Consider the following 26,178-nt stretch of genomic DNA (forward strand, 5'->3'; position numbering starts at 1 on the left):
TTAGTACTGAAAATATGATAATTAAAATGTCATGTTGTACATGTCGACATGGTGATAAAAAAAAACAAACTTTAAAATAAAATTAGTATTGTTTTCACTGGAATCCAGTAGCTGTAAGGACCAAACATGGAGCAAAAAATCTGAATCAGGTCTTTAAACCGACAATGTTTTCAAACACGATCTCCATACTCTGAAATAAAAATAGCATTGTTATTAATGTAACATAAAAAAACTGAACCTGAGAGGTTCTTGTTGGGTGTTTTTGTGGAGGTTTTTGGGGCTTGGAGCTCCTCTGGTGAGCTGATCTGTTTACCCCCGCACTGCAGACCAGGCTCTTTGTTTACAATGCACAAGCACACACACTGCAATTAGTGTAATCACATCCTCCAACTTTCTCTGCTCCTCCACGCGCCTTGCAGTCACATCCCGCGTTAGAACGAGGATCGGGAATGAATGTCTTTGTTTATCTGTTGTTTTTCTGTCGGGACACGGTTCTTTCTAAACATAGTGGGCAAAAAGTGTAAAAAGATACGTGATAAGATGCCTTTGTTTTCAAATGGAGGGCAGGTTATATCACACCAGGGTGCTATAGATAGACTTCCCACCTCCACACCCACTTGCCTTTGCACAGAAGGCTCAACTGGCGAGATCCAATCACGACATGGACGGAATTCAGACATTAAAAACTGGAGCTGCAGTCTCAGTCACGGGGCGGATGTTTGCATTCATGACGAGATCCTGGAGTTCGGGCCTTAACTTTCCCCCCCTTCCTGCCGTCCGCAGGTGGGCTGGCAGTTGCGTAACCTGGTGGGCTCGCTGAGGGCGGATAAAGGCGTGGTGTCCCTGACCCTGAAGAAGCGTCCGCAGAGCACGCTCAGCTCCGCCCCGGCGCTGCTGAAGAACATGCGCTGGAAGCCCCTGGCTCTGCAGGTGGGAACCGGCGCTACCTTTAATAGACTTTATTAAGGCGCCGCCGCTGGCCCACATAGTTCCCCCCGCGGCGCTGCTGGCGCTCCCCGTACGGCCGCAGCCAAAAGCGTGTAATTAGGTCAGGGAGCCGCGGCTCGGCGCGGTTTTGTTTGCCAGCTGAAAGGCGCCGGAGCGAACGGGACGGGGAAAGCGATGGCACCCGACGCCCACATTCCCACAGCTCAACACAAGCGGTGAAATGCATTCCCCTCATTATGACTGATTATCCACACAATGAGGAGACACAAAGGAGAAACACGGCCTCTTCATAACAACTCGGTTCCTGGTTTTGTAAATGATTTCTGGGCGCCGAGGACTCGGTGACCACGTCTCTTCTCGTGGAAGAGAAAGTCAGTCTTGACTGGCATTGTGTTCACGTCAGCGGATTTCTTGTCATCAGGGAGATTTATTCAGTCTTGTCCTGAATTATTAGTAGTGAGTGAGTGACAGATCCTTTTCTGCTTCTTGCAAATGTCTTCTTCTGTCAAGATGAAGGTTTTTGGAGTTTTTCGCAAGAAAAAGCTGAAATCTTGTAGCTTCAAAGATATCACAAGAAATGACATAAAAACACAGTTTTTTTTGTCTGTTTTTTATATTTTAACTATGACAATTTTGATACTTTGCTGTACAAATGTTATACTTACAATGAAGTGCAAAAGTAATCCAGAATTTTTTGGAAGCCCTCCGACTCCATGGTGAATCAATTGAAAACATAACTTTGGTCGTGCGCTCCACGCTCACAGTAAATAGTTCTTCTGTACCTGCATGAGTAGAAGAAGCCTCCAGAACATCCTGACTCCCAGTCCATAGTCTCCCGGGATTTAAATTGATAAAATGATTCCAAACGTCATTGCCATTGATCTCGTAATCCCTCCTGTCTTCACACGGTGGTTATTGAACAGTAGAGGGTAGCGTTTAGCGTTATACCAAAGATCAGCAGTGGGAGGCAGCATTTGTTCTTTCTGATGTCCAGGTGAGGTAATATTATGTGTATTGAGCCATACTACTCAAAACTACCCCCACAGGTCATCAGTGGTATTGCAGCTAACCTGACGTCTTTCTAATTCTCAGTCACTGATTGATATAATTTCATAGCTGGAACAGTTTTGGAGATTAAATTGAAGTTTGGCAGCTGTTCTTTTCAGTTTGGTGGTTAAATATGTTCTGCGGCTCCAGTTGAACTCCGTAAAAGCCGCATCCTGAACGTGCGCTCTCCCTGCAGCCAACCAGAAGCCCCGGCAGCAGTTCGGCCACGCCCTCCAGCACGCCCACCAAGAGCTCCGCCCTGCAGGACCTCTACATCCCGCCGCCTCCCTCCGAGCCGTACACGCCCCGGTAAGTCCCTCCCGTCGCCGAGACGCCGCGTGTCGGCGGGGACGAGCTCTGATGTGCTCTCCCTCTACCTCTGCCTGTTGCTATAGCGATGAGACAGGAGCCCTGTCTGGAGACGAGGCATCTCGTAACCACGGTGGCGTCAGCGTTCCCAAGCGCTCTGAGTCACCCAACTCCTTCCTGGATCAAGAGTCTCGCCGGCGAGAAGAGGAGGAGTCGGTGTACTGCACCACGCCCACATACGGTTCGCTCTCGCCGCGGTGGAGTGCTCGTTCCGTCTCGTTCTGCTGAAATGAGCCACTTTAAAATAATTACAGAGCAAACGATCCACCTGCAGAACCAGTATGAAGCCTGGAGCCCGAGACCAAGAGTCATCTGTTCAAGGCTTCGTGACATAAATACCACTGTCCTCTCAGCTTCTGGGAATTTAATCATTAGTAAAAACAGCTTATCATAAACATACAGGCAAGGATTTTATGCTAAATTTGGAAACTCTGCAAGTTCTGCTTTTAAAAAACTTCACTATTCTCTATTTTCTGAGTTGATTTAACAAGATCAGCTGGTAAAAATTCTCTGAAATCATAGTATTTGAAGATATTTCTGCTTCTGCTGATCCAAATTTCAAACCAAAAAGTGTTAAATCTGCTTCATGAACTCCAACCGATAACAGCTACGATCGTAATGTTAGGTGAAAACTGTTGTCTGTGTTCCGGCAGTACGGGGTGAAAATAAACCGTTGATTCCAAGCGGCAACTCTCATACAAATCTATTTAATTCCCTTTCAAACGTGCATGTGTGGGATGAGCGGCGGAGCCGGCAGTGTGGGTGATAAATGCTGTTTGCTGCATGCGGCCCACAGACTCGTCCCTCTAATGCATGCCCCTCACAATTACTGCTCGTAAACAGGTCCTCCAACAGCACGGAATATGCTGCAACAAAGGAGCGATCAACAGCTTTCAGGCTGTTAGAATCACATATTTTCACTGTCTAGCAGGTTCAGCTTTTCTGTGACTCCTCAGTTTTTTTTTTTGTTGTTTTTTTCCATTTGATACAAAATCGACCGACATAAACTTTAGCAACCAAGACTCCAAACTTTTGGCAGCATTAAGAGAACATCTCCTAATGACCAGCCCATCTGGAAGGCTAATAATAAATGTTGTAATTGTGTGTTTGTGTGTGTGTGTGTGTGTGTGTGTGTGTGTGTGTGTGATTGCAGGCAGGCTGAGGCCCATCTCCATGCCGGTGGAGTGTAACTGGGTGGGCGACTACGAGGACCCAGCCAAGCTCAACAGAGAAAGCCGCAGAGGTGAGCGGCGTCGTGCGGAGCGCATATGTGTCTCCCGAAGAGCCTGTTGGCTGTTTCGTTTAAAAAACGCTCCCGTCTCGGTGAATTATAAAGACATCTGTGTGTGTGTGTGTGTGTGTGTGTGCGCGCAGATCAATGCTCCTCCATCGTCTTCCTCTAATTCTCCCTGTGATTAGCATCACAGAGGAATGAAATAAGAGGGGATGAGAGGATGAAGGAGGAAAGGAAGACAGCCGTTACAAAGGCGGAGAAAATGAAAGGGAGGGGGGAGGAGGGAAAAATAGAGGGATGAGAGGAGGTAGAAACAGAAAGGAGGGGAGAAAAAAATGACTATTCTCCCTGACCTCCACCTGAATCACTCACACAGTTGCCATAGCGACACTGACAGCAGCTACTCTCGCTGTCTCGCTCTCCTCTGGTCTGGCCGCTGCCTAGCAACCGAGGGGAGGGCGGGAACCGCGGGGGGAGCGCGAGAAAGAGAGGAAAGGTACAGAGGTAGAGAAAGCCCTGTCGTTCCTCCCCGCTGAGAAGTGGACAGAAGTTTGAAAAGAATCAGAACGGAAAAGAGGTAAAAAGTGAAAGCAGCCGAGGGTTGAGAGACGGTTTCCTCCCAACCTTTGTTCCCCACTAAGAGGGGGAGAGAAGTTGAAAAAAAAAAAAAAAAAAAAACTCCCAGTGGGTCACACAGAAAATTCTGTCAACTGTCCTGAAGGTGAACTCAGGAAGAAATAACACTTTAGCAGTGATGCTCTGAGTCATTTTCCTTTCACACGAGCGTCATTGTGTCATGAACTCATCTTCAGTCTGAAATGTTGCACAAACTCCCGACAGTTTGACCAAGACCTGGAATTTGGATGCATGTCACGCAGCACGCATTGGAGATTCACATAAAGCTTGGAAAAGGTAAACGTGAACAAACTGAACTGGGTGTGAACTTTAATCTGGAGTCTGCAGCTAAAAGACGTAAACAGTCTTATTGTCCCTCATCTGGAAGCGAAAAAAATCCTTCATTATAACTGATGAACTCTGTAAAAACGATCTGATTAAAGGTCAGAATCTTTAAAAAGCGCCCAAATTTTGATGAGTGCGAATAATGTGACCTTTCAGAGTTTTATTTCGACACTTGGCCTGTAATTATCCCCCGGTGAAGACCCCGAATGATTCTGTCTTCCAGAAGCTTCTCTGATGCGCTACGTGGGGCTGTCTGGCGGCGACGAGCGCACCGTCTCCGAGGAGTACTCCTCCCACACGGCCCGCCCCGGGAAACGCTCCAACGACACGGCCAAACGCGCCAAGAGGCGGAGCCACCACAGCCAAAGCCCCTCCCACTACGTGCTGCAGACCAATCAGAGAGAGTCGCCTCCTCGAGACCCCGCCTCCATCTACCATGTAAGACAAAAACATTTTTACTTTCTGTTTGTTATTCATTCATTTACATTTTATAGTCTTTCTCATTTGTTTGATCACTGATACTTCTTCTTGGTCATGTGTTTTCGTGTCTAAATGGGGCCTTTTTTATTTATCGTTTTTCTCTTGATTTCTTCATGTTTTCATTTTTTTTTTATTCAGACATATTTCTTGGTTATTAGCTATTATTGCTTTCCCCTTTTTTTGTATTTGGTATTATTTTGCTGATGTTTTGGCCCATTTATTTTAACGGAGTTTCATTTTCCATTTGTTTATTTTTCTCCCTTCTTTGCTTGTTTCTTTATTGCTCGCCAGCCTTATTTATTTCCAATTTTTTACTGTTACTACTTCTTTTATTATGATCCATCCTGCGGTGAGACTTATTGTTGTGACATTTTCCTTCAATCCTCTGTCTATATTCTTGTTAGAATAGCATGGATAAGACATATTCATTCTCTCAATCCACACTCTTTAGTAAATTCAAACTGTTAACCTGTCTCTTTGATATATTTAATTTAAACTCTGAGGAAAAACACTTGTGATATTTGAGTGAATTATAGATCTCTTGCCTTCTGAAACCTTGTGTTGCCGTTAGTTTCTTGGAGATTGCATGATGCAGCTTTGAGCTGAGGAGTCAGGTTATGAAACTCCGCCGCTCCTCTTCTGTCTGTCTAATCTGTGTTGATACTGATCTCACCGTCTGAGATCTGATTTGAGAGGGAGGAAAGCGTTGAAGCCCTGACGAAAAAGCGCTGCAGCGTGAAGTGCGATCCGGTGAATGCTGACTCCTTCGTTACCAGGCGCCCCGTCACTCCGGTGACGTCCGTCCGTCCGTCCGACGTTGACCTTCCGCATCCTGACGGCGTCTCACGGGAAATTAAAAGCGTTTGCGCGTGTGCTTCCCGCTCGCGTCGCGCCCCGCCGCGTGTTTACAGCGCGCGCGGGCGCTGCGATGGCAGATGGCGTGTCAGCGGGAGCGGGCGGGAGCGCGTGGCCCCGCTCCAGCCTCCGACATGTGGAATACGGTGACGTGGGAGCCGCTCCGCCGCCCCTCCTGACCCGTCCGGAGAGGTCATGTGTCGATGCGCTGCAGTCGCATCGCCTCTTGGAGGATTGTCCGTGTGCAGCGCCGATGTCTCGAGACAGCGGCTCTTATCGCCGCATCGTTTTTCCATCCAGACCGTCTTCTACACCGCTTTAATCAGTTCAGGGACGCCGGGCGATGGAGCCCGTCCAAGATAACTAAGATCAGAGGCAGGATACACCCTGGGCAGTTCACCAGTCCGTCAGACACACACACACACACACACACACACGCACTCATTTTCACAGCTGCATCCAGCCTCAGAGTGATGGATCTGTGCCTGTCCAGCTCGTCGGAATGGGGTCATTCGTGGTTGATCTACAGCAGTTCGCCATGTAAACGCGATGAGAGCACGACAGACGCTATGCTGCCGTCAAGAATCACGCCGCAGCCTCCCATCGCTCATCCGAAATGACCAAAATCACAGGTTTGCTCGCACGTAGCCGAGCCACGGCTCAGTTAAACACTGACATGACAAAGGAAAAATATCATGAATTCACTCATCCGTTTCAAATAAATCCACTTAGAGAGAGAAGACAGATTAACTTTAATAAGCTTCAATAGTTCAACTGCAGAAAGTCAGTGTCAAAAAAAAAACAAGAGTCACATATGAGGCACACGGCCTGCTGAAGAGCTTCTGGGACTGAAAGAGCAAATCATTTTCGTGTGTTTTAGAACCTTTAAGAGCTGGATGATTCCCACGAATGTCATGGAAAAGGTTTGAGGTCTGAGTGAGGAGGTGATTACTGCAACAACAAAAAAAACCCAGAGATCTGCCGGAGCCTGCCGTCCTGATCAGACGGCAGTTAATCTCATGCCTGACATTTTCATGAGTAAAAGTTTTGACATTTACTTTGAGAGTCACGACAAGCGCATTTGATTGTGTTCATAAAACCCCACAGATCAGATTTAGTGTCAAATTGACACAAACAAAGGGAACGCTTTGTGGATTTGACACGTTTTATCTAGGATGCGGTTTCTAACAGAGGTTTTCTCCTGCCTGGAGGAAGTTTTAATGGAGGGGACCGGTCAGGAGAACGCCTCCATGTCAGATGTTTGCTTTGCTGACAGAAGCTCTGTTTACTCCCAGAAGCCCTTGCGGCGGCCGTGTTTTTGCTCCGTCACCTGAACGTCCCGTTGAGCTGCCGGAACATCAGAGAAACGTCCTCAGCGGTCCCGCGTGTGTGTGAGAGGAAAAGATAATGAGACATTTTTCTTGTGGCTGGACGTCTCGGGCTGGGTCTCATCACTCCTGCCCTCCCTGAGATCTGTCATCTTTTATATCCCAGGATTCATTGCAGCAAACAAAGGCCACTGATTCATGCTGACAGGCTGCTCTCTCTCTCTTTCCCTCTCTCTCTCTCTCTCTCTCTCTCAGACATACCAGCAGTCCTCTTCACTGCAGTCAAAGACCAGGAAGAAGAATAAAGGTAAGATTCCACCTGTTTGGTGCAGAGAGGTGTCAGCCGTGGTCATCCACTCCTTCACTTCCTCCACTCCGCAGAACGTTTGTTGTGAAGACTCACAGCTGCTGCGCTCGTATCTCAGGTCCCGCCGGGACCAAAAATGAGAGTACATCGTGCAGAAAACATCTATAACGGTTGCGTTTTGCATCCTTTTGCATGCTGGTGGTGAGGTTTTTGTGAAACTTGTGAACAGCGTCCTCCTGAAGACGGATCTTCCTCTCGGTTGCTCCCGTCATCGTCCCGGCTCTTCGGTTCTCCGGCTGAATCTTTGTCTCCTTTAATTACCACCACATTTCAGATGAAACCCTCAACTGTTTTCTTCTCGGCCGCCTTGTTTGGGCTCCAAACTGGTCTCATTTCAATCAGATCAGACCAAACTAATCACGCTTTTAGTTCAGTCACATTACTTCTTCTCCATCGGAGCCAATTTAGAGACTGTTGATAAACTCACAGATCATTTTCACGGATTCCTTCCATCCTTGTTTTCTTTCATCCACAATCAGTTTCTTTGCCTCTGTGACCACAACCTTTTATTTTTTTCCTTCCTTTCCCTCCACCAGACTAACGAGGATCAACATGTTGCCTTCGCTCGTTTCACCATCTGCCGCCTTGAGAAAGCCTGAAAGCTTTTCGCTCCATCTGCACGTTTCACCGACGTCTTTGTTTGTTTACAGCAGCGCGACCAAAGTTTCCAAGACCAGCGCGATAATAACCCGTCGGATGTGCTGTAGCTTCGCTGAGCGGCGCTTCTGTCGAACCTCGCGGTCCAGAACGAGGGATAATGGTGGCTTTTGGAGTGATTAGGGCTCATTTAGAGCCAAATTAAAGATGGTATCATGACGAAAATCAAGGATCTCTGAGATTTTCAGGATAAACTTTTCAGAAGTAAGTTTACACTTGGTGCAGTGCAGTCAGACGAGTGCCGTTCTCCAAACCCCGGACTCATCCATCAGATTGCCACATGGAGCAGCCTGAGTGGTCGCTCCAGAGAACACGAGCACGGAGGTCTGTAGCTGTTGACAAACTCTCAGCTCTGCGGCTCCTCGTGGCTCATTTGCTGTTGTTTCCAGTCGCTTCCACTTTGGGATATTTAGGCCTGTTATTACAGCAACAAATTCAAGTGAAAACGCAAAACTTTTTTTTTTTTTTTTTTTGCATTTTGGGTGTCTGTTTCCATAACAACAGATCTTGAAGATGCTGAAAGCTGTAGAAATAGTCTGCATGCTGAAGTACTTGTTTTTTACATTTGTGGCCTTGGAAGTGACTGGAACACCTCGAGTCAATGATTTGGATGCTAAGCAAATACGTTTGGTAATACAGTGTATATGTAGTGGCTTCTTGATCAGGATTTATTACTTCTTAAACATCTCCACTCTGGAGACGCTTTTACTGTACTTGGGTTTTGTTTTGTTCATGTTTTCTTTGAATCTGCTGATAAAGAAGTAAATGGGATGCTGAATCTCGAGCAGCAAAAGTTCTGTCTTGCTTCTAAAGTTGCAGCCAAGTCTCCCCGCAGAAATCTCTAATGAGCAGCCCGCTGTGAGAAATGTTACAGGGCTTTTATGCCAGAAGGGAAAGGCAGTTTTTTATTAAACACCTCTTACCTTACTGCAGTGCCGCAGCGTTTTGTCAAATCCACACATCAGACCGCCGCCAAGAATTACCGCTCCATTAGGATGTGAAAGCTTTTCTTCACACCGACGAGCCGCGTTGGTACCTGGATCTTGAAGGACAGGTTTCTCACTTCACACTCCGTGCCGCCGTGTCGTTCCAGGACGAGGTTTGGCCTCCCTGAGCCGGAGGCGTGTTTCCTGCAAGGCGCTGGGCAGAGGAGACTGCGAAGGCTGGCTGTGGAGGAAGAGGGACGCCAAGGGCTACTTCTCCCAGAAGTGGAAGAAGTACTGGTTCGTCCTGAAGGACACCTGCCTCTACTGGTACATCAACGAGGAGGTAACGTCTCCAGACTCCAGCTGCTCTTCACAAACAATATTCCAATGAGGGCTCCAGACAACAGGCGAGTGATGAAATCTGTCAAAACCTGATGGAAATCCGGCGCCTTTCTGAAATCGCGCCGCTGCAGCCGAGCGACACAAACAGAGGAAAAAAAAAAGTTTTCCTGGAGGCTGATTTTATGCAGAGAATATTTTAATAATCAGGTAAAAGGATTTCAGCTGTCGTTCATTTGAAGAATGACTTTCGGGAAATACTAATCAGAGCAGTGTAGTCTTCAGAAAACTTCACTGCCGTCAGTGTTAATCCAGTTGATTCTGTGATCAATGACTTCTGCTTGTTAAATTCTGGAATGTCTGATGATTAAAAAAAAAAGCCATCCCCTCAAAAGGGAGCATTTTCCATTTATTCATTTATTATTTTGAATCTTTAGTCATTTGTCCATTTTTGTCATGTTGTGTCCAAACTGTGCCCAGAATGTGTGAACACGCTGATTCATTTACCTTTTAAGTAAAGTTGTTAAACTAAATATAAAACTTCACTTTTTTTGATATTTGTGGTGAAAGTTACTCAGTTAACTTCTGAAAGTTACTTTCAGAATGTAGACTTTTTTTTGTAAAATATGTATTTCATAACTTATTTTTCATTTTTAATATTTTTTTATATTTTCATTGTCATTTTTAGAGTTGCACATAACCAAATATCTTAATTTAGATATATTTTACTAATTAAATTTTTAGTTTTCGCAGCCATCTTTAAAGATTGTTTTTTTCCTGTTTTTTTCCTGCTTTCGATATTTTATGCGTCTTCACTATTTCAGCCAATTGAGTTATTTAGCTGTTCAATGCTGTCATGTTTCCCAATGTTTACAACTGTTTTATATATGCTAGCTTTTTTTTCTTCCCTTTTTCTTAATTTTTGTCACTTTAAAGTTTTTTTTTTCTTTATTTTTCTCTCTTGTGGCATTTGGTCAAATTCCTTTGAAGTACAGTGAAAATATTAAATTTTTTTTTTAATCAATATTCATAAATTCATGAACTAAGGGTTCAAATATTTTTCTCGGATTGGTTTGGTGAAATGAAGTATTGTTATTCCAGTTTGTTGCTCACATTCCTGTTAAATGCCTTAAAATAGTCTCCAGTGGATTGTTTGCACGCTTCCACAACAATTTCTAAAAATGTGACTACATTTTTATCTGAGGCGCCACCTGTAGCCGAGGAGACATGAATGCGGCTTGAAACTAATTTATCTCCTTCCTCGCCTGTGTAAACAAGCCGCCGCGTTTGACCCAGATATCCGCCGCTTCCTGTTTACCTTCTGTCAGATTCAAAGGCACGTCTCCAAAATGATTCAGAAAACCTGTGAGCAGATCCAAAAAGAGGACAATAGCTGTCGCTTCGCATTCGCTTTCTCCCGCCGCCCTTTAATCCATCTGGATTTCTGTCCTCCCTCTCTCCGTCTGCTCAGGATGAGAAGGCCGAGGGGTTTGTCAGCCTTCCAGAGTTTAAGATCGACCGGGCCAGCGAGTGTCGCAAGAAGTAGTAAGTCCTCGGCGGAGACGCGCGCCTGTTGCATAATCCCGCGTCCGTGCGCAAAAAATAACTCCCCGTGTCTCTCCAGTGCTTTCAAAGCCTGCCACCCCAAGGTCAAGAGCTTCTACTTCGCCGCAGATGGAGTGGATGACATGAACAGGTAAAGCAGCGAGCGCCCAACGCGGACGCAGGTTATGCAAAAACCCCAGCTGGGTGGCGGAGCTGCAACTTCCTGTTGGGCCCGATTCATTCAGGGCGTGGCGTTTCCACACAGCATACGGACAGGGATGTTTGATTTGTTTTCCCTGTCAGGTGGCTGAGTCGGCTCAACATGGCCGCCGTGGGCTACGCAGAGCGGGAGCGGATACGCCAGGATCAGGGTGAGGCTTCACGCACATACACACACACACACGCGCGACATTTGTAACCAGCAAACACACTGTTACTCCTGAATTTCTCATATTTTCCGACCCGTCTAATTTCCTACGACTCCTCCGGGAGGAACAAAACGGCGTTATTGGCCCCCGCCGGTGGCTCCTCATCACACATTTATTTGATTATACTCCACACTCAGGCAGGAACTCATTCTGTCTCATATTAAACCCAAGAATTTATGGTTTTTGATGGTTGATCAGGGGAGAATAAGCCGTTCCAGCATTTGGATTTATGTTAATAATAATGGCTTTTTTTGTTGTTGTTGTTGTTTTTCTTCCGCTGGAAATGCTATAAAAGCAATTATGTAATGTTGAGGACAGCGTCCCATCAGGCAGGCTTACTTCAGTTTCTTCACTCCTGCAGTATCCTTATAATTCTGACATGATGAATGGATAAATATCAGTTACATGCTGATAAAATGTCATCATTCGGTGAATAAGTACATGCAAGAGTGACGAGGGAGCCGCTTATAGACGCCAATATGAGTGGCACAGCGAATACACTGAGGTATGAATGCAACATAAATACACGGGGATGTGAAAAATGGATGGTGGCTACAGATGGTCCGTGAAGTGGGTGTGTGAGGGTGGATGCATATATAGATGAATGGATGAATAAAGTAATGGAAGGTGGGTGGATGAAAGGACTCGTGAGCTCGGGTGATCCAGACTCATTAATATGTAAATGTGAGAATGGACTGGAGTACAGTGGATGAGTCGATGGGTCAATCTATACAAGTATTAGAGACTCGTGTGTTGATGAGGGATTATATAGAGTAGGGGGTTCAAACATAAGGCCCGTGGGCTAAAACTCACCCCCAAAGAGGCTCCAATCTGGCCAAAGATGATGTTTGGAAATTGACTTATAGCTGTAGTTCGGTTTGATTTAGACTTCAGATGCAGAGTGATGATGAGGTGTTTGGACAATACATTAGTAAAAGAATGCTTTCTGACTGTGTGTGTGTGTGTTTCCTGTAGATTACTGGAGCGAGAGCGAGCATGAGGATGACACCACCTCCAGCCCAAAACAGGACAGTCCCCCACCTCCATATGATACCTACCCACGGCCTCCATCAGTGAGTCACACACACACACACACACACACACACACACACACACACACACACACACACACACACACACACACACACACACACACACACACACACACACACACACACATATAAGGCTCATACTAAATGTTCTCGAAAACAAAAAGCCAGCAAAGAGACCCAGTGCTGCTCCGCAGTCTATTTTAACAGCTGAATTTATTGCCAATGAAGCCCACAGGGAGCTGTCGGGATACATTCAGTGTAATTGTTGCTATAATTGAGCCTGAAACTGGTTGCTCTACATTATGTATCTCTGGCTCGGGGTGCCGGTTTTCATCGGAGGATGAAAATGTGGAAATGTAAGAACAGCGGCACCTTATTAGCTCAGATAATCAGGGTCGCCAGACACATGATACGAAGAAAGCGTCTTTGTTCTGCGCTCTCACTCGTATCTCTTCCGTCTCAGGCGCTCTCTCAGTCGTTACCTTGAGGCTGGCAGACACCTGAAATCCTCTCTTTGAAGTGCGTCATTGCTGTTCAATCTGTGACGATCGCCCTCTTGTTCGCCGTCTCCATCAGATGAGCGCCTACCTGGAGGGCCGGACCACTCGGCTGTCCTCCACAGAGACGTCTCGCTCTCGTTCATCCCAGGAGGACTTCCTGTGCAGCGAGCCTCCGGCGGCCGCCGCGGAGCCGCAGTACCACCCCGGTCCCCTGGGTGGCACCATGCACAGCGGGAGGAAGCCGGGGGGCAGCAGCAGCAGCGACGTGCAGTACAGATGTGACCCTGTGGAGGTGTGTGCGTCTAACTCGGGGTCAGCTTTTATCTCCCTTTTTTAATTTTTTTATGTCAAAATATATGGTTTATACCATCGGCGGCCACTAGATGTCACTGGATGACATCCGAATGCTGCTACAGTGCAGCAAAACAGATGAATTCAGAAACTTTTAAAATATAGATTTAATTAAGCTTTGTTCCTTAGGCTATTGTGTGATATTTCCAGATTACCGCGACATAAAAAAAATAAATTTCTGTTTCACACAAAGCTTTTGAGTGATTATTTAGTGAAATATTATTTTTATGGATTCCAGTGAATTAAATGGAGCATTTTGTAGAAGATTCATTTTTTCCCTCTTCTTGATGGATTTTTTTTTTTTGTCAGATTCAGCGAATACTCAGGTGTGACTTATTATGGAAAATGTAGTAATATTAGCTGTTTTCAGTCACTTCCACGGAGAACGACTGATTTTAAAATGTTCCACCTCGGGAGCCATTTTGAAATTCCAGTGGCTCCGTGCACTTTCGTCATGTAAACAGACCCCCAAAAAGCTCAAAAGTTTTCCGTTGTGCTGAAGGTGTGAGACAAAGTGTGAATTCCTCATCAGAGACCCAGCAGGGAGTCCTCAGTTTAATTACTGCTCAAAGGATTTTAATGGCTTTTGTTCCAATGCTCTGACCTGGGAAACGTCTCAGTATTTAAACTTTCATGCAGGTCGACGTCACGTTTATTTCCATCGTGCTGTAAATGAAATCAATAAACTCACTGCTGTGCCTCTTTTAAATGTTTAAGGTCTTTTTCTGACTCCTTCCTGCAGTACCGTTCCAGTCCTGCGGGCGGCAGCAGTGAGACAGGATCCCCGGGGCGGTCTTCATCCTCTCAGCGGCGCTCCTGGCAGGATCTGATCGAGACGCCGCTGACCGAGGCCGGACTGCACTACCTGCAGACGGGACCTCTGGGTAATGAGCATAGAAAACCTTTCTCCTCAGCTCTGGCTCAGTCCCGATAGATATGATAAGAAGAAGTTAGAAATGCAACACATCCTTTCTGTATCGCCCCCTAGTGGCTGGTCAAAAGTAGTAAAATGTGGATGTGACCACTAGAGAGATTGTTGTAATATTAAAAAATGATTTTACATGACATCTATGTCACTTTTAAGGTTCTTAAAGACACTAAATGATCAGATAGGAGCCAAACTTCAAATAAGAAATGATTGGAGACACTTTTGATTAGTTTTTTTCCACTGACTGTCAAATTATAACATATTCTTACTGCACGCTTGCTGAAAATTGCTCATATATGTTGTTACATATTCATCCATCCATTCCATAAAATGCAATAATCCGATATTAAACTTCTCTGCCGTGCGGTGCTGTTGTGTCCCGAGGGTCCCTCTCCGCCTCGCAGTTTATTAAAAAGTTGCTTCATTGAAATTACCCCCAAAAAAGCCCAAAAGTGAAATATCACAACTTAGTTAGATTTTAATTTTAGATATGCGAGTTGGCCATTGAACCATAAAATGTTGGCAGCGGCAGCGGCGGCGGCGTCTCCCCACAGAAGAGGTGTCCTTGTTATTCTGCTCGTTGGGACTGGAGGAAGCAGTTCCTATAAAAACACTGGATTTATTGGACGAGAGCTCGTAAATCTGCGGCGATCGCTGAATGCTTGATGCTGCCGCCGCGGATCGCTGGAGCCCGGGTGTGTTTCCTCACGTACAGCTTTCTGTCTAGACAGTGACGACGAAGCTCCGGACTCAAGCTTTTCATGGTGAAATGTTTAAAAAAAAAAAAAAAAAACAAACTTAAGGTGAAGCTTTTCAATGTGTGTGACTCTGCAGAGGACGCCGTCTTCGTGGAGCCGGGGCCGGGCGGCGGGTCCATGATGGCCGGGGCCGTCTACACCCTCCCCGCTCAGAGGAACGTCCCGTTGCCCATGGCGATGCAGAGGCTGATCCCCATGGCAACCCAAGGAGGGAAACCCCGCAGCTTCACGCTGCCACGAGACAGCAACCTACACACACTCCTCGCGCCGCCCGCGAGAGAGGAGCCGCACACACACAACGGTGAGCGAGCTCGATCCAGCCACCTTTCATTTATCCTGCGGTGTCGAGAAGAAAGGAGCCCGACTGGAAAACATTCAAATCTACACCACTTTACCTTTTAGCCTGAGCATTTCTGACTCCACATGATGAATCAGGTGTTTTCAGGACTCCTGAGACGCATCCGGTTGAACCTCGTAGTCCAGGACTGTCAATCACATTTTAGTTTAGGCTCCTCCTCATACAGTCCAACTTCATCTCCAGTGGGCTGGACCAGGAAAATAGTGCAAGAATAGCCTTTAAATGTAGACTTTTCTTTGTTTTTTCGCAGATTATACATGAGTATAATGTCCATATGTTTCAGAAAACCAAGCAAAAATGGCTATAATCTCAAAATAAAGTTAATTTTAATGCACCTTTTGGTGCAAAATGCAGTCGAAATGTTAAAAAAAAAAAAAAAAATCAAAAATCCTATTTTAGCTTTTACATTACAGAATTTTTTACGAACAGATTGGCTTTGAGGCTCGTTTAATAGCAACAAGGAAGTTATCTTTCATGCCTCAGTGTTGTGTTTGATACTCTAAAGAAATTTGTTGAAAAAGAAATCAGTGTTTTTCTTCAGAAGTTTTCATCATTTGGTGGTTCGGCGGCCTGGATTGGAGCCTCCTGCATCCAGTTTTGACCCACGGGCCATATGTTTGACGCCCCCGTGGTAGACGGTCACGATGTGTCGTGTCACGTGGGACTCGTCTGGGAAATAAACCCGAGTTGTGAGACTCTTCCGCTGTTATGTAACCCCGCCGTAATGCGAATGGCGCTGGCCTCCGATTATGCCTCCGTTCAGGCAGCGTGAACCTTCTGAAAAGGTCAAAACCACAGAAACAATCACTGCTCACCTCGTCTTAGCAGCGCAAATGCAGCAGAACCGCCGGTTATTAGAGCAACTCATGCTGCACATGATCAAGTCTGGTCAAAAAAAAAAATAAATAAATAAATAAAAAGCCTCTCCTTCACCGAAGGACGAAAAAGAGCCGTGTTTCTTTGATTGATTGTACGAAACTAGCCGGAATAACCTTTTCAGTGTTCCAACAAAGAGAGGAAAGGGAGGTGGTTTTAAGGTGAAGACAGCAGGACTTGTGCCAGATCATAAAAAGGCTCTCAGGCAGACACATATCCATTTAAATCATCCTCAGTGTCTCACACACACACACACACACATACACACACACACAGCTAATGAGGCTAATGACGCCGCGCTGCCGGGGCCAGAGGCACACGGCACCGAGAAACAGGGTTTTATGTAACCAGGTGAGGCTTTTTTTTTTTTTTTTTTTTTCCCAGGATTTGTTAAGAGAAAAGATGAGAGATGAAGTGTGGGAGGGAAAGTGGAGAGGACGTCCCTGGGGAGATGAGGACTTGATGATCATTAATAATCCCTCCTGTGAGTAATCGGAGGCGCGGTGGAGGAGCGGAGGTGTGCTGCTGTCCCCCAGTGGTTCACCGGAGACATGACTGCTGCTCGCGCAGAGTTACATGCAGAAATGATTTGATTGGTCCAGGAGGGAGTTTGAGATCAGTCCAAGCCGAAAAAAAACACAGTGAGGTCAAACAGAAGGGAGATCAGCCTATACACGATGGAAATATCTATGTCAGGGATGTCAAACATGAGGTCCGTGGGCCAAAATTGGTCTGCAAGAGGCTCCAATCCGGCCCAACCGCCAAGAAAATTCTGAACATTTTACTGATTTTTGTTTTTAAACAAACTAAAACACAACGCTAAGACTTGTGCTGAGATATTAATGTTGATTTTTATCATTTCCTTGGTCATTCTTGAGCAGAATTGGAGCCAGTTCTGGCCCACAGGCCTTATGTTTCACCCCCCTGCTGTAGGAGGGACTCTTGTTTCAGCTCTTTCACATCCAAACATTTTGTTTTCTGTCTCTATTATTCCACCGAAGGCAGCGAAGGCGCGTCCCTGGGCGACCTGTTCCGGGCATGCGAGCAGGGCGGGGTCTGCCCCCTGGGCCGGGCGTCGGAGGTCAAAGGTCAGTCGGAGTTCAGGCAGTCTTTTCTCCGCCGGGCCGAAGACCCGCAGCTCAACGAGCGGCTGCACCGCCTGCGCATACTCACCTCCACGCTGAAGGTCCGTGCACCCGCTCACACCCACTGACGGCTGCTCGCTAAGCCCCGCCCCCAGGCCGCTACTGTCCAATCACAACTCTCCCAACATAACCAAGTCATTTTGTGTTTGTTCTCATTGTTTTTACATCATTTTTCACCTCATTCACGAAGAAACCCAGTGAGGTAACCTAAAAATGTAAGATTTAAGATTATAGATCAGGAATGTCAAACATACAGCCCATGTGTTGTGAGAGGATACTTCTTAATATCATGATATATTAAAAACTATGCTCCAAAACACTTCATAATTTCTACGTGCACGGTCCACGTTGTCGGCTCTGCTCTTCATCCCACAAATGCAGGTTTCTTTAAAAGCTCCTGAAGGGGGAATAAAGAGGTTTTGTTTGATCTGCTTCCAGCAGGCATTGTTATTTATCTGAGTGTCGCTGCGTTCCTGAAGCAAAGACGGACGTTCATAAATAGAAGTCTAATTTTAGAGCGCAGCTCCTTCGCTTCATAGTAAACAGTGGATTTATATCCATGACACTGTGGCGCGGCAGAAAACACCAGACTTTAGTATTTTTCTCTCATGAAAGAGTTACTTTGCTGAGGTTTTAACACAGTTCCAAACTCAAGGTTAGAAAGAAAAACCTCTGAAGTGGCGGCACAGCTGAGAGAAAGAAGAAGAGAACTTTATCTGCCCTGATTGGAACGAGACTATAAATACTAGTTACTGTCATCGAGACGTTATTAATGATCTGACTCTCACTTTCTAACATGCAATCTTTTTATCTACCGGTAGCTGTTGGCAATGTTATTAAATGGGCTTTAAAAGTTCTATATATATATATATGTATGTATTTTTTACGCTTCTTTTTTTAGTACTGCAGTACAGTTCAAGTAATGTTATAGCAGTTGCACACCAAACCTTTAATCACTTTAACATTACCATTAGTTTTTTTTTTAACTTTTGTGTCAACCTTATTTTAATTCAATGCAATTTGATAATAAATAACTTCATGTTTGATGAATAATCCTATACAACACATGACAAATGTCTAAAAAAATCTGAACAAAAGGAGAACAATTTCAACAATATTCTTCCTTGATTCAACAGCAATATGTTTCAACTAAAAAATCACTGAGGATTTTTTACAACACTAATCACCTGAACTGATTCACTGCCAAAAACAGTTTAACGTGCACCCCCGGTGGTCAAATAAATGTATTGCAGTTAATCTCATAATTTCTCACATCTGGAATATCATCTTCCGGGCGGACCAATTCTGGTCCGCGGGCCTTATGTTTGACACCCCTGCTGTAAAGTGAGGTAGTTCATGGTAAACTATCCATGGAGATTAAGGATTCTCTTTAGATATTATCAGTAGAGCATTTCAAGAAAATGTGAACGATCAACGATCAATCGTTTAAAGCTTTTAGACAATCAAGAAGTTTAGAAAGTGTTGCTGGTGGGATTAAACGAGCATAAACTTGTATTTCCACTTCATGTAAACGTATTATCTGCTACGCTGAGCCGTGATTGGCTGTTTTTTCCACCCTAATCTGAAATATTCAGTTGAAAATGAACTGATTTCAGGTTGATCTCGACTTCACCAAAGAGAACGAGCTCTGACATTCACATGTACACAGTGAACAAACTGCTCATTATTCCATGAAGACATGTTTATACACACACACACACACACACACACACACACACACACATGCACACGCACGCCCTGTGCTGCTGTCTGCTGTGTCTCTCCGCTCTGGTTCTGGATCCTCCGTGGCTTCGTGCTGTTTGAGCTGCAGCGTTGCTTCTGGGCTGCCCGATGCCTCATTTTATTGTTGTTTTGTTCTGGTTCTCGTGTTGTTTGTTCTATTCTTTCCCTCCTTCTTGTTTGTATCTCTGTTGCTTCCTCCGTCGTGCGTGGGCGCGGGCGGCCCGCGAGGCCGCCGAGGTGTTTGGTCGCCTGGCTGTTTCATCTCGCTGTTTCTCGGGCTCGCCGGGTGAAGCGGCTTTCTCGTCTTCGTTTGTCTGGCGTCTCGTGGAGGAATACACCGAGCTTTTGGGAGGAGCGGAGGGGGGGGTGGGGGGTTGGAAAGTCAGATAATCAGATGAAGCCAGAGGGAACGCGCCGGAGTGGTTTCAAAGCCTCGGGTTGTGCTCGTGCCGACGGGTCTGCAGCGGTTGCTGTGGAAACAGCATCGCCGAAACACGAGGCTGAGATGAAGAGTGGACAGTGATGAAGAGTGGAAACAATATGTGCTCGTTGATCACAAGAAACACCTTCACACTGAATTCATTTCTCCTGTCATGAGAGCAGCCAGGGAATGAGAAAATATTCACTTTTAGTCACGTTTTTAATGCATTTCAACAACAGAATATCACTTGAGATGATAGATTTATGACCTCATTATCATGAATTAGCACCTCAAACATTATAGATCATTCATAAAGTAGGGGTCTTTCTTTTTTTAATCTTCTTGAATAATACTCATCAAATTCTGAATTTCTAATAAGGTTTGATGCAACAAAAATTAAATAGAGACACTCATAACTTTCAATTTGACTGGGAGATTAAAAAAATCGATGAGCATCAAAACTGTTTCTTTCTCCATGAAAGCCATTAAAACCAAAGCACGATATTTAAATGTGTAAGTTACAAATTTATTTATCGCACACTGCTGCAACAGTAATGCAAAGTTAATATCAAATAGACACTATATACAAAATTAAAAACATATATGGTTTTACAATATTATGTGGGTCGTAGAGATCTTATAGAGTCCATATTGTAAACAAACAATGAAACTGACTTCATATAGTTTCCGTCAGATTCTCATGTTGAATGGCCGCGGTTGGTTGTGATCAGTCCCATAGATCTGAGGCAGGACGGCTGATTCTCAGCCTCCAGTTGCCCCTGCAGGCTTTGTTTTTTTACCCGAATCAATAAACTTGTTGCATCATTAAAGTGTAATGAATGCATGTGATTCTACTTGAGGAGTTTGTCACTCGGAACATTGCTGGCGTTCAGCAGCACCGAAGCTTTTCAGGATTCATCAGTTGCTTTAAACGTGCTGTAGGCAGGATTCTGCATCTCCGCCATCTTGCTTAGGGTTACCTAAGCAAGATGGCGATTTGACCCATCTAAGATGGCGATTTGAAACCCAGCACAGCCAATCCTGTCCTGTTTTCTCTGACGTCACGCCCTTACGCAAGTTAAGCCCCTCCCACAAGAACGTGCGACGAACGCCCCTCGACCAATCACGGTTAGAGCCTCAGGGGCTCTTCTGATTGGTCAAAGATACCGGGAGCGGTCGAGAATCCTTTTCAGCTCAGAACAGAGACAGACAGAAACGCTGCGTCCTGGCGGTAGTGCAATTATGCTACACTCCTAAAGGATTATCAATGGATACTCTAACATTTAATCCAAAGAAAACACAGAAAAATTAGCAGTGACTAGCAAAATCCTGCCTACAGCAGCTTTAAAACCACTGAATGTTGAAGAGAAACTTACAAAGAAAGGATGTTTTCAAAGCCCCATTTACACAACAATGTTTTTAAATGAAAATGTAAAATCTTCATGGGGTTATGTGAGTCTGTTTACCACTGAAAACCTCTCCCAAGGTGGAACTTTTTAAAAACTTTCACTCCGTCGCTATGGAAAAGGAGGGGGGGTGGGGGTTAAAAACAAAACCATTTCAAACCACTTTGACTAGGTTTCTGTGGAAATTGGACAGATTGTAACATTTTGAAAACATTCCAGCTCTGTCTCCATGGAAACGTTTTGAGAACGCTCTGACTCCATCTCTGTAGACGTTCCGCAAATGTTCTGTCTCCATGGAAACAGGGAAAAACGCACATTTACTAAATTGTTGCCACTGTGCTCGCACTCCACAGCCGTAGAAAATAGCTCCAGCTGACGACATTCTAATGGAAACTAACTTCAATTTAAAAAAGTCTTAATGTGAAACTTTAATGAAACAAGAACGCAGAAACAACACGTCTTCACATTGTCGTGGTAGTTCCCCTGCAGATTCTCCTCATCCGCCCCTGAACACACATCAAATGATGGTAAAAATGCAGGAGTAGAATTTGAGTTTAAATCATGAAATATGATGTTGGATCTTCCCCAAATCTCCGTATTCCCTCAGTGTGTGTCCTGCTTTTCGTGTGTGTGTGTGTGTGTGTGTCAGTGACCGACGGCTCCTTAAACAGTGACCCCGCCCCCTCCTGTGTTTCTGCATCCTCATAGGACAGGGAGGGGGAGCTGGCGCTGATTGACAGGCTGCTGGCCAGCCCCCAGCTGTCCTCGGCCGAGTTCCAGGAGTGGAAGAGAGCCTATCAGGACCTGTTCACTCAGGAGCCGGACCCCCCGGCCGAGTCCGACCCCGGCCCGCCCCTCACCCCGTCCCTCGCCCACACGCACTCCTACATCGAGACGCACGTCTGACGCGCAGAACCGAACCGCACACACGCCAAAAAAACACACGCCGCACCTCTGTCCCGACAGTGAAGAGGCCCGACGGTGCTCTCGGCACCGGTGCCGGCTCTCTGAGGAGAACCCTCGCCGCCCTGCCAGCTGATTGGTTACGCCACTCCAGCGGCTCCGGGGCAGACCACGCACTGATCGCTAAGTATTCCCCGTCTCTCCACGGAGGACGGCTTTCATCGTGACTCCTCGCGTCCTGCTTGTGGTGCCGTGTCCATCCTGACTGCACAGCGTCTCCCACTCGCCCGCTGACGGCCACTGTAATATTATCAAGCCTTATACTTCATGTCTACGATGATATTTACTGTACAGTGAGTGTTACAGCAGGCTACAATAAGCAAAGATGCTTTTTTTTTTCTTTTTTTTTTTTAATCCACTAGTCTGATTTTCCTTTGTTGGTGTTGGTTGAGTAGAATTCCAAACTGTGCTGGGCTGGACCTGAAGCATGCACACTCCACCGTGGAAAGGACACATTTCCAGGAAAAATCCACCCTCAAACACTCTGACACCACTTTCTTACCCTAAACTTTGAGTTGTCACTTTTTTAGTTTTTGCAAAACATGCATCTTTTTATGGTTTAAAAACATTATTCCTTCAGTTCACAAGCTTTTTTTTCCATTTAAAAAAAAGAACTTTAAATGGAAACATCCCAAAAGCAAAATGAATGTACATAAATTCTCGAATAGATGAAAGTTTTTCTTAAAAAGTTGATATGTTTTTTATGCTTAGACAGTAAGAAAGATTATCTGCCATATATTTCAGATGAAAGCTTTCTGTGTGTTGTGATGACAGCTAATAGTTTGTTACATAGATAGAACTTATAACTTGATATAAATACGTTTGGAGAGACTTCAGTCTTGTAAATAAAAAAAAGTAATCCAAGACACAAGTAATGTTATGACCCAGCTTATGAACAAAAAACGGTTGACATGCTTAAAAAAAAGTATATGCTTAAAACGCTTGATCAGATTTTGTGAATGTATTGGAAAAACACAGCCAAACGATCCAAAAGTTTTCTGAACTACTTGCACAGGCTCAGAAAACTCCATCGCATTACATGAACTACCTCTTTTGCCTTTTTTTCCTGCTGACATTCACATCCAGGTTTCTGACCTCTGGGGCCTCGTTTGCACGACAACGTTCCAAATGGAAATGCATCATTTTAAATTTTCTTTTCAGAAACTTTTCCTGTTTACATGGCGACATTTTGAAAATGGTGTTAGCTTCCACAGAAATGGCAGAAATGTTATGAGCTCCAACGGAGTTGGACCTTTTTCAAAAAACTGCATTTTCCCCCATGTCCATGGAGTAAGACGGGGATAGCTTTTGAAAAGTTCCACTCTAGGAGCCGTGTTCATAAAGACGAACTTTCAGAAACTCTGAACGCCGTTGTCATATAAACAGGCATCCACAACACAATGAAAGTTTACTGGTTTTGCTTGAAAATGTCGTGTAAACAGGACCTCACCCCTCTTCTTCATCGTGACTTCCCCCCTCCCCATTCTCTTCAGAGAGCGCCGTACAGGTTGCCAGTTTGGCAGACGTTAAGCGAGTACAGGCAGTTCAGGCGTGTTGCCCTCACATGGCTCGCATGCATACTGACAACAGCAGTCAAAAAAAAAAAAAAAACGGAATGTTGTGCTGGTCCTCTGCATATCTTTAATGTTACGAGGTGATTTTAACAGACATCAAAGCAACAAAACCACTTCATTCAGTTTCAGGAAAACAGAAAAATATTACTTTAGTAGGTTATAAAGAAACAGGAATAACTCTAATATATAGGTTTCTTTGCCTTTGTTCACATCCTACACTGGTTATGTCCAGTTTTCTTCATTTCTGCATTGCCGCCGTCATAATTCCTGCAGTCACTGGAGGTCACCATGAAGCTCTGTGGGATTGGCGTAAACCAACAACGGCCGTGCAACAACATCAAAATGACTTCTTCGAGAAATTGTCTCAGTACAAACAGTGTGAGAGCAGGGTGGATTTTTCCTCAAAGACCGTCAGGCTCTGTGTTTCCTGCATGTCACATAGAAATTATTCAGGACATGTTTTGCATAGGAAGTTAAAATATGAATCTAATAAGAAACAAATATATTAGTTTGTGATTTGTACGCTGCTGTCAAAAGACATGATACTCAGAGAAACTGCACAAAAACTATGAAAGCAATGGTACACACAAAGGCTAACTCAGTTCCAACGCTATTTTCTCTGCTGCTGCCCGTGGTTGGTTGTAGTAGCATGTCTTTGTTGTAGATTTAAAAAAAGTACTCCTTTTTCTGTTTTTGTGTTTAAATCTCTAGATACAGTAGATCTCTATTTACAGAGTGCAAACTAAGTGTCTCGGAAGATGTTCTCTAATTCTATCAGGTTGCTTATTTATTTTTTGGGACAGAGTGTCTATGAATAAAGATTATTTAATGTTTAAACTATGAATTATGGTTAAAAGATAGATACAGTATTTATTTATGTGGTCTTTCTGAGTGTTCTGTTGGAAGAAAAGGGCGGGTAAATAAAATTTTGGTTATTTGGATGAAAATGTTTTTGTTTTGATTTGTTTCTTTTGACAAGGAGACAAAACTCCACTGAAACCAAATGAATCCTTAATTTCACCAACAATTCCTCATCTTACGTTGAAATCACAATTTTCACACTCTAATCGGAGACCATTATGGTGTGTGAGGCTCGCAGATGGCTCATTGAAGTCGCTGCGATAAAGCTGTACGCTGATGATATCTGTTTATGATGTTCAGGAGTATGATTGCTTAACTTAGCAGAATATCACTTCATTGGTGCCAGCTGGCTCAGGTGGTGTAATGGATTGTGCCCCAATCTCAATACCTGAAATTTCTTCAAGCAAGGCACTGAACCTTGCATATTATTGAGATTGGTGAGTGAGAGTATACATAAGCAGGATAAAAGGTTTTGAGAATGTGCTTGAATTCCATTCGTCATTAACTGTAAAATACTTTAAAGTTTGTCCATAACTCGACTAAACTGCCAATTTTTAGCATCACTGGGCTTGAGTTTGATTTAAAAGTTTTAATTAAGAGGCATGTGTTCACCTAATCTTTATGATAATTTTATTACAGTGAAAGGACTGTGAGTGAGAACTATGTGTACTCATCACATAGTGAGAACTATGTGATGAGTCCTCACTGAACAGCCAAAGCTGAATTTCACATTTTCACAATGATGCTCAATATAAATAAATAGACACAATGGAAATTATCAAGTATTGTTTTTATTAGTAGCGATCAGATAAATACTATTTATCAAATTGCAGTTTAAATGCAAGCAGGTAAAGGCGCCCAGCGGCATCAATAATGAACTGTGACAGGTTATCTAGTTATTACCTGGGTGTGATTCCTTACCGACGCAGTGGAAAAAAAGGCTTGCTTCCATTTCTTCATCCACCATATAGATCGCTTGAATTATTCAGGAATGTCACACACACTTAGGCCTCTACCTACAACTTCTATAAATCATTGAGCTTACGTCTGCAGTTTTTACTATTTCAAAGACGTCCCACTTTCACCTTCACAGCCTTCTCTTCCCTCCTCTGAAGAATCGCCTCCTGCTCACTAAATCTGTTTATCCCTCTTCTATTTGTTCTCAACAACACCCATTTTGCCCTTCTTAGCTTCTATTTAAAGCCTTTTGCTGGAACAGAGCTAAATTCAGTTTTTGGAAAAATCGATGCGACACCTCTCACTTGTGCTTGTTTGACTTCTGTGGATCTTTGAGGTTATTCTGCTTTTTTACACCAATCTGCATCAATTTCACAGACTCCAAAAGCTTTGATAAGAATGCTTCTTTTGCCATTGGCTTCTCGGGAACTGTTTGTTACCTGTATTTACATGGATATGAAATGAAAACATAAGAATATCACTTACATCTCTCAAAGAAATTGCAAGTGTGTTGCCCAGAACATACATTTTTATAGCATGTGATATTACTTGCTTAATCTTAATCACTAAATACACGGTTTAATCCATAAACTCACTTGCATTTTAAAATAATACAATCTGACTTTTAATTATTTCTTGATTTTTAATACAACAAAACTGAGCACTGAAACTAGTGTACATTCAAAGAAAGGTTACAAAACTCATGGAACGTATTAAAGGTGCTGTAGGCAGGATTCAGCCTCTCCGCCATCTTGCTTAGGTTTACCTAAGCAAGATGGCGATTTGACCCATCTAAGAAGGC

At 44.4% G+C, this 26,178-nt stretch overlaps 1 protein-coding gene and 1 long non-coding RNA gene across 4 annotated transcripts in view; one reads left to right on the top strand and one right to left on the bottom strand.

The window, feature by feature from the left end:
* cnksr2a (connector enhancer of kinase suppressor of Ras 2a) overlaps positions 1-26,178 on the top strand; it is a 63,597-nt gene that overhangs the window by 27,514 nt on the left and 9,905 nt on the right. The window contains exons 9-24 of one of the 3 annotated variants that reach the window (XM_030099478.1): positions 784-930; positions 2,192-2,304; positions 2,391-2,545; positions 3,518-3,607; positions 4,782-4,996; positions 7,477-7,528; positions 9,339-9,514; positions 10,982-11,055; positions 11,135-11,206; positions 11,359-11,426; positions 12,459-12,556; positions 13,112-13,327; positions 14,129-14,270; positions 15,149-15,373; positions 17,308-17,492; positions 21,730-22,462. In XM_030099478.1, coding sequence (XP_029955338.1) covers positions 784-930; positions 2,192-2,304; positions 2,391-2,545; positions 3,518-3,607; positions 4,782-4,996; positions 7,477-7,528; positions 9,339-9,514; positions 10,982-11,055; positions 11,135-11,206; positions 11,359-11,426; positions 12,459-12,556; positions 13,112-13,327; positions 14,129-14,270; positions 15,149-15,373; positions 17,308-17,492; positions 21,730-21,927 — 2,226 coding nt within the window. In that variant the 3' untranslated portion in view covers positions 21,928-22,462. Of the gene's footprint in view, positions 1-783; positions 931-2,191; positions 2,305-2,390; positions 2,546-3,517; positions 3,608-4,781; positions 4,997-7,476; positions 7,529-9,338; positions 9,515-10,981; positions 11,056-11,134; positions 11,207-11,358; positions 11,427-12,458; positions 12,557-13,111; positions 13,328-14,128; positions 14,271-15,148; positions 15,374-17,307; positions 17,493-21,729; positions 22,463-26,178 lie in introns of those variants that run through there. The other 2 variants (XM_030099480.1, XM_030099479.1) reach the window with 2 other exon arrangements.
* On the bottom strand, positions 227-24,497 carry LOC115394239 (uncharacterized). The gene is made up of 3 exons (XR_003932047.1): positions 24,238-24,497; positions 1,541-1,552; positions 227-238 (listed from the first exon to the last, which is right to left on the bottom strand). It is a non-coding gene; the product is annotated as an uncharacterized LOC115394239 (long non-coding RNA).

This window comes from Salarias fasciatus, chromosome 9, assembly GCF_902148845.1.
Source record: "Salarias fasciatus chromosome 9, fSalaFa1.1, whole genome shotgun sequence".
In the NCBI taxonomy this organism is placed as follows: domain Eukaryota; kingdom Metazoa; phylum Chordata; class Actinopteri; order Blenniiformes; family Blenniidae; genus Salarias; species Salarias fasciatus.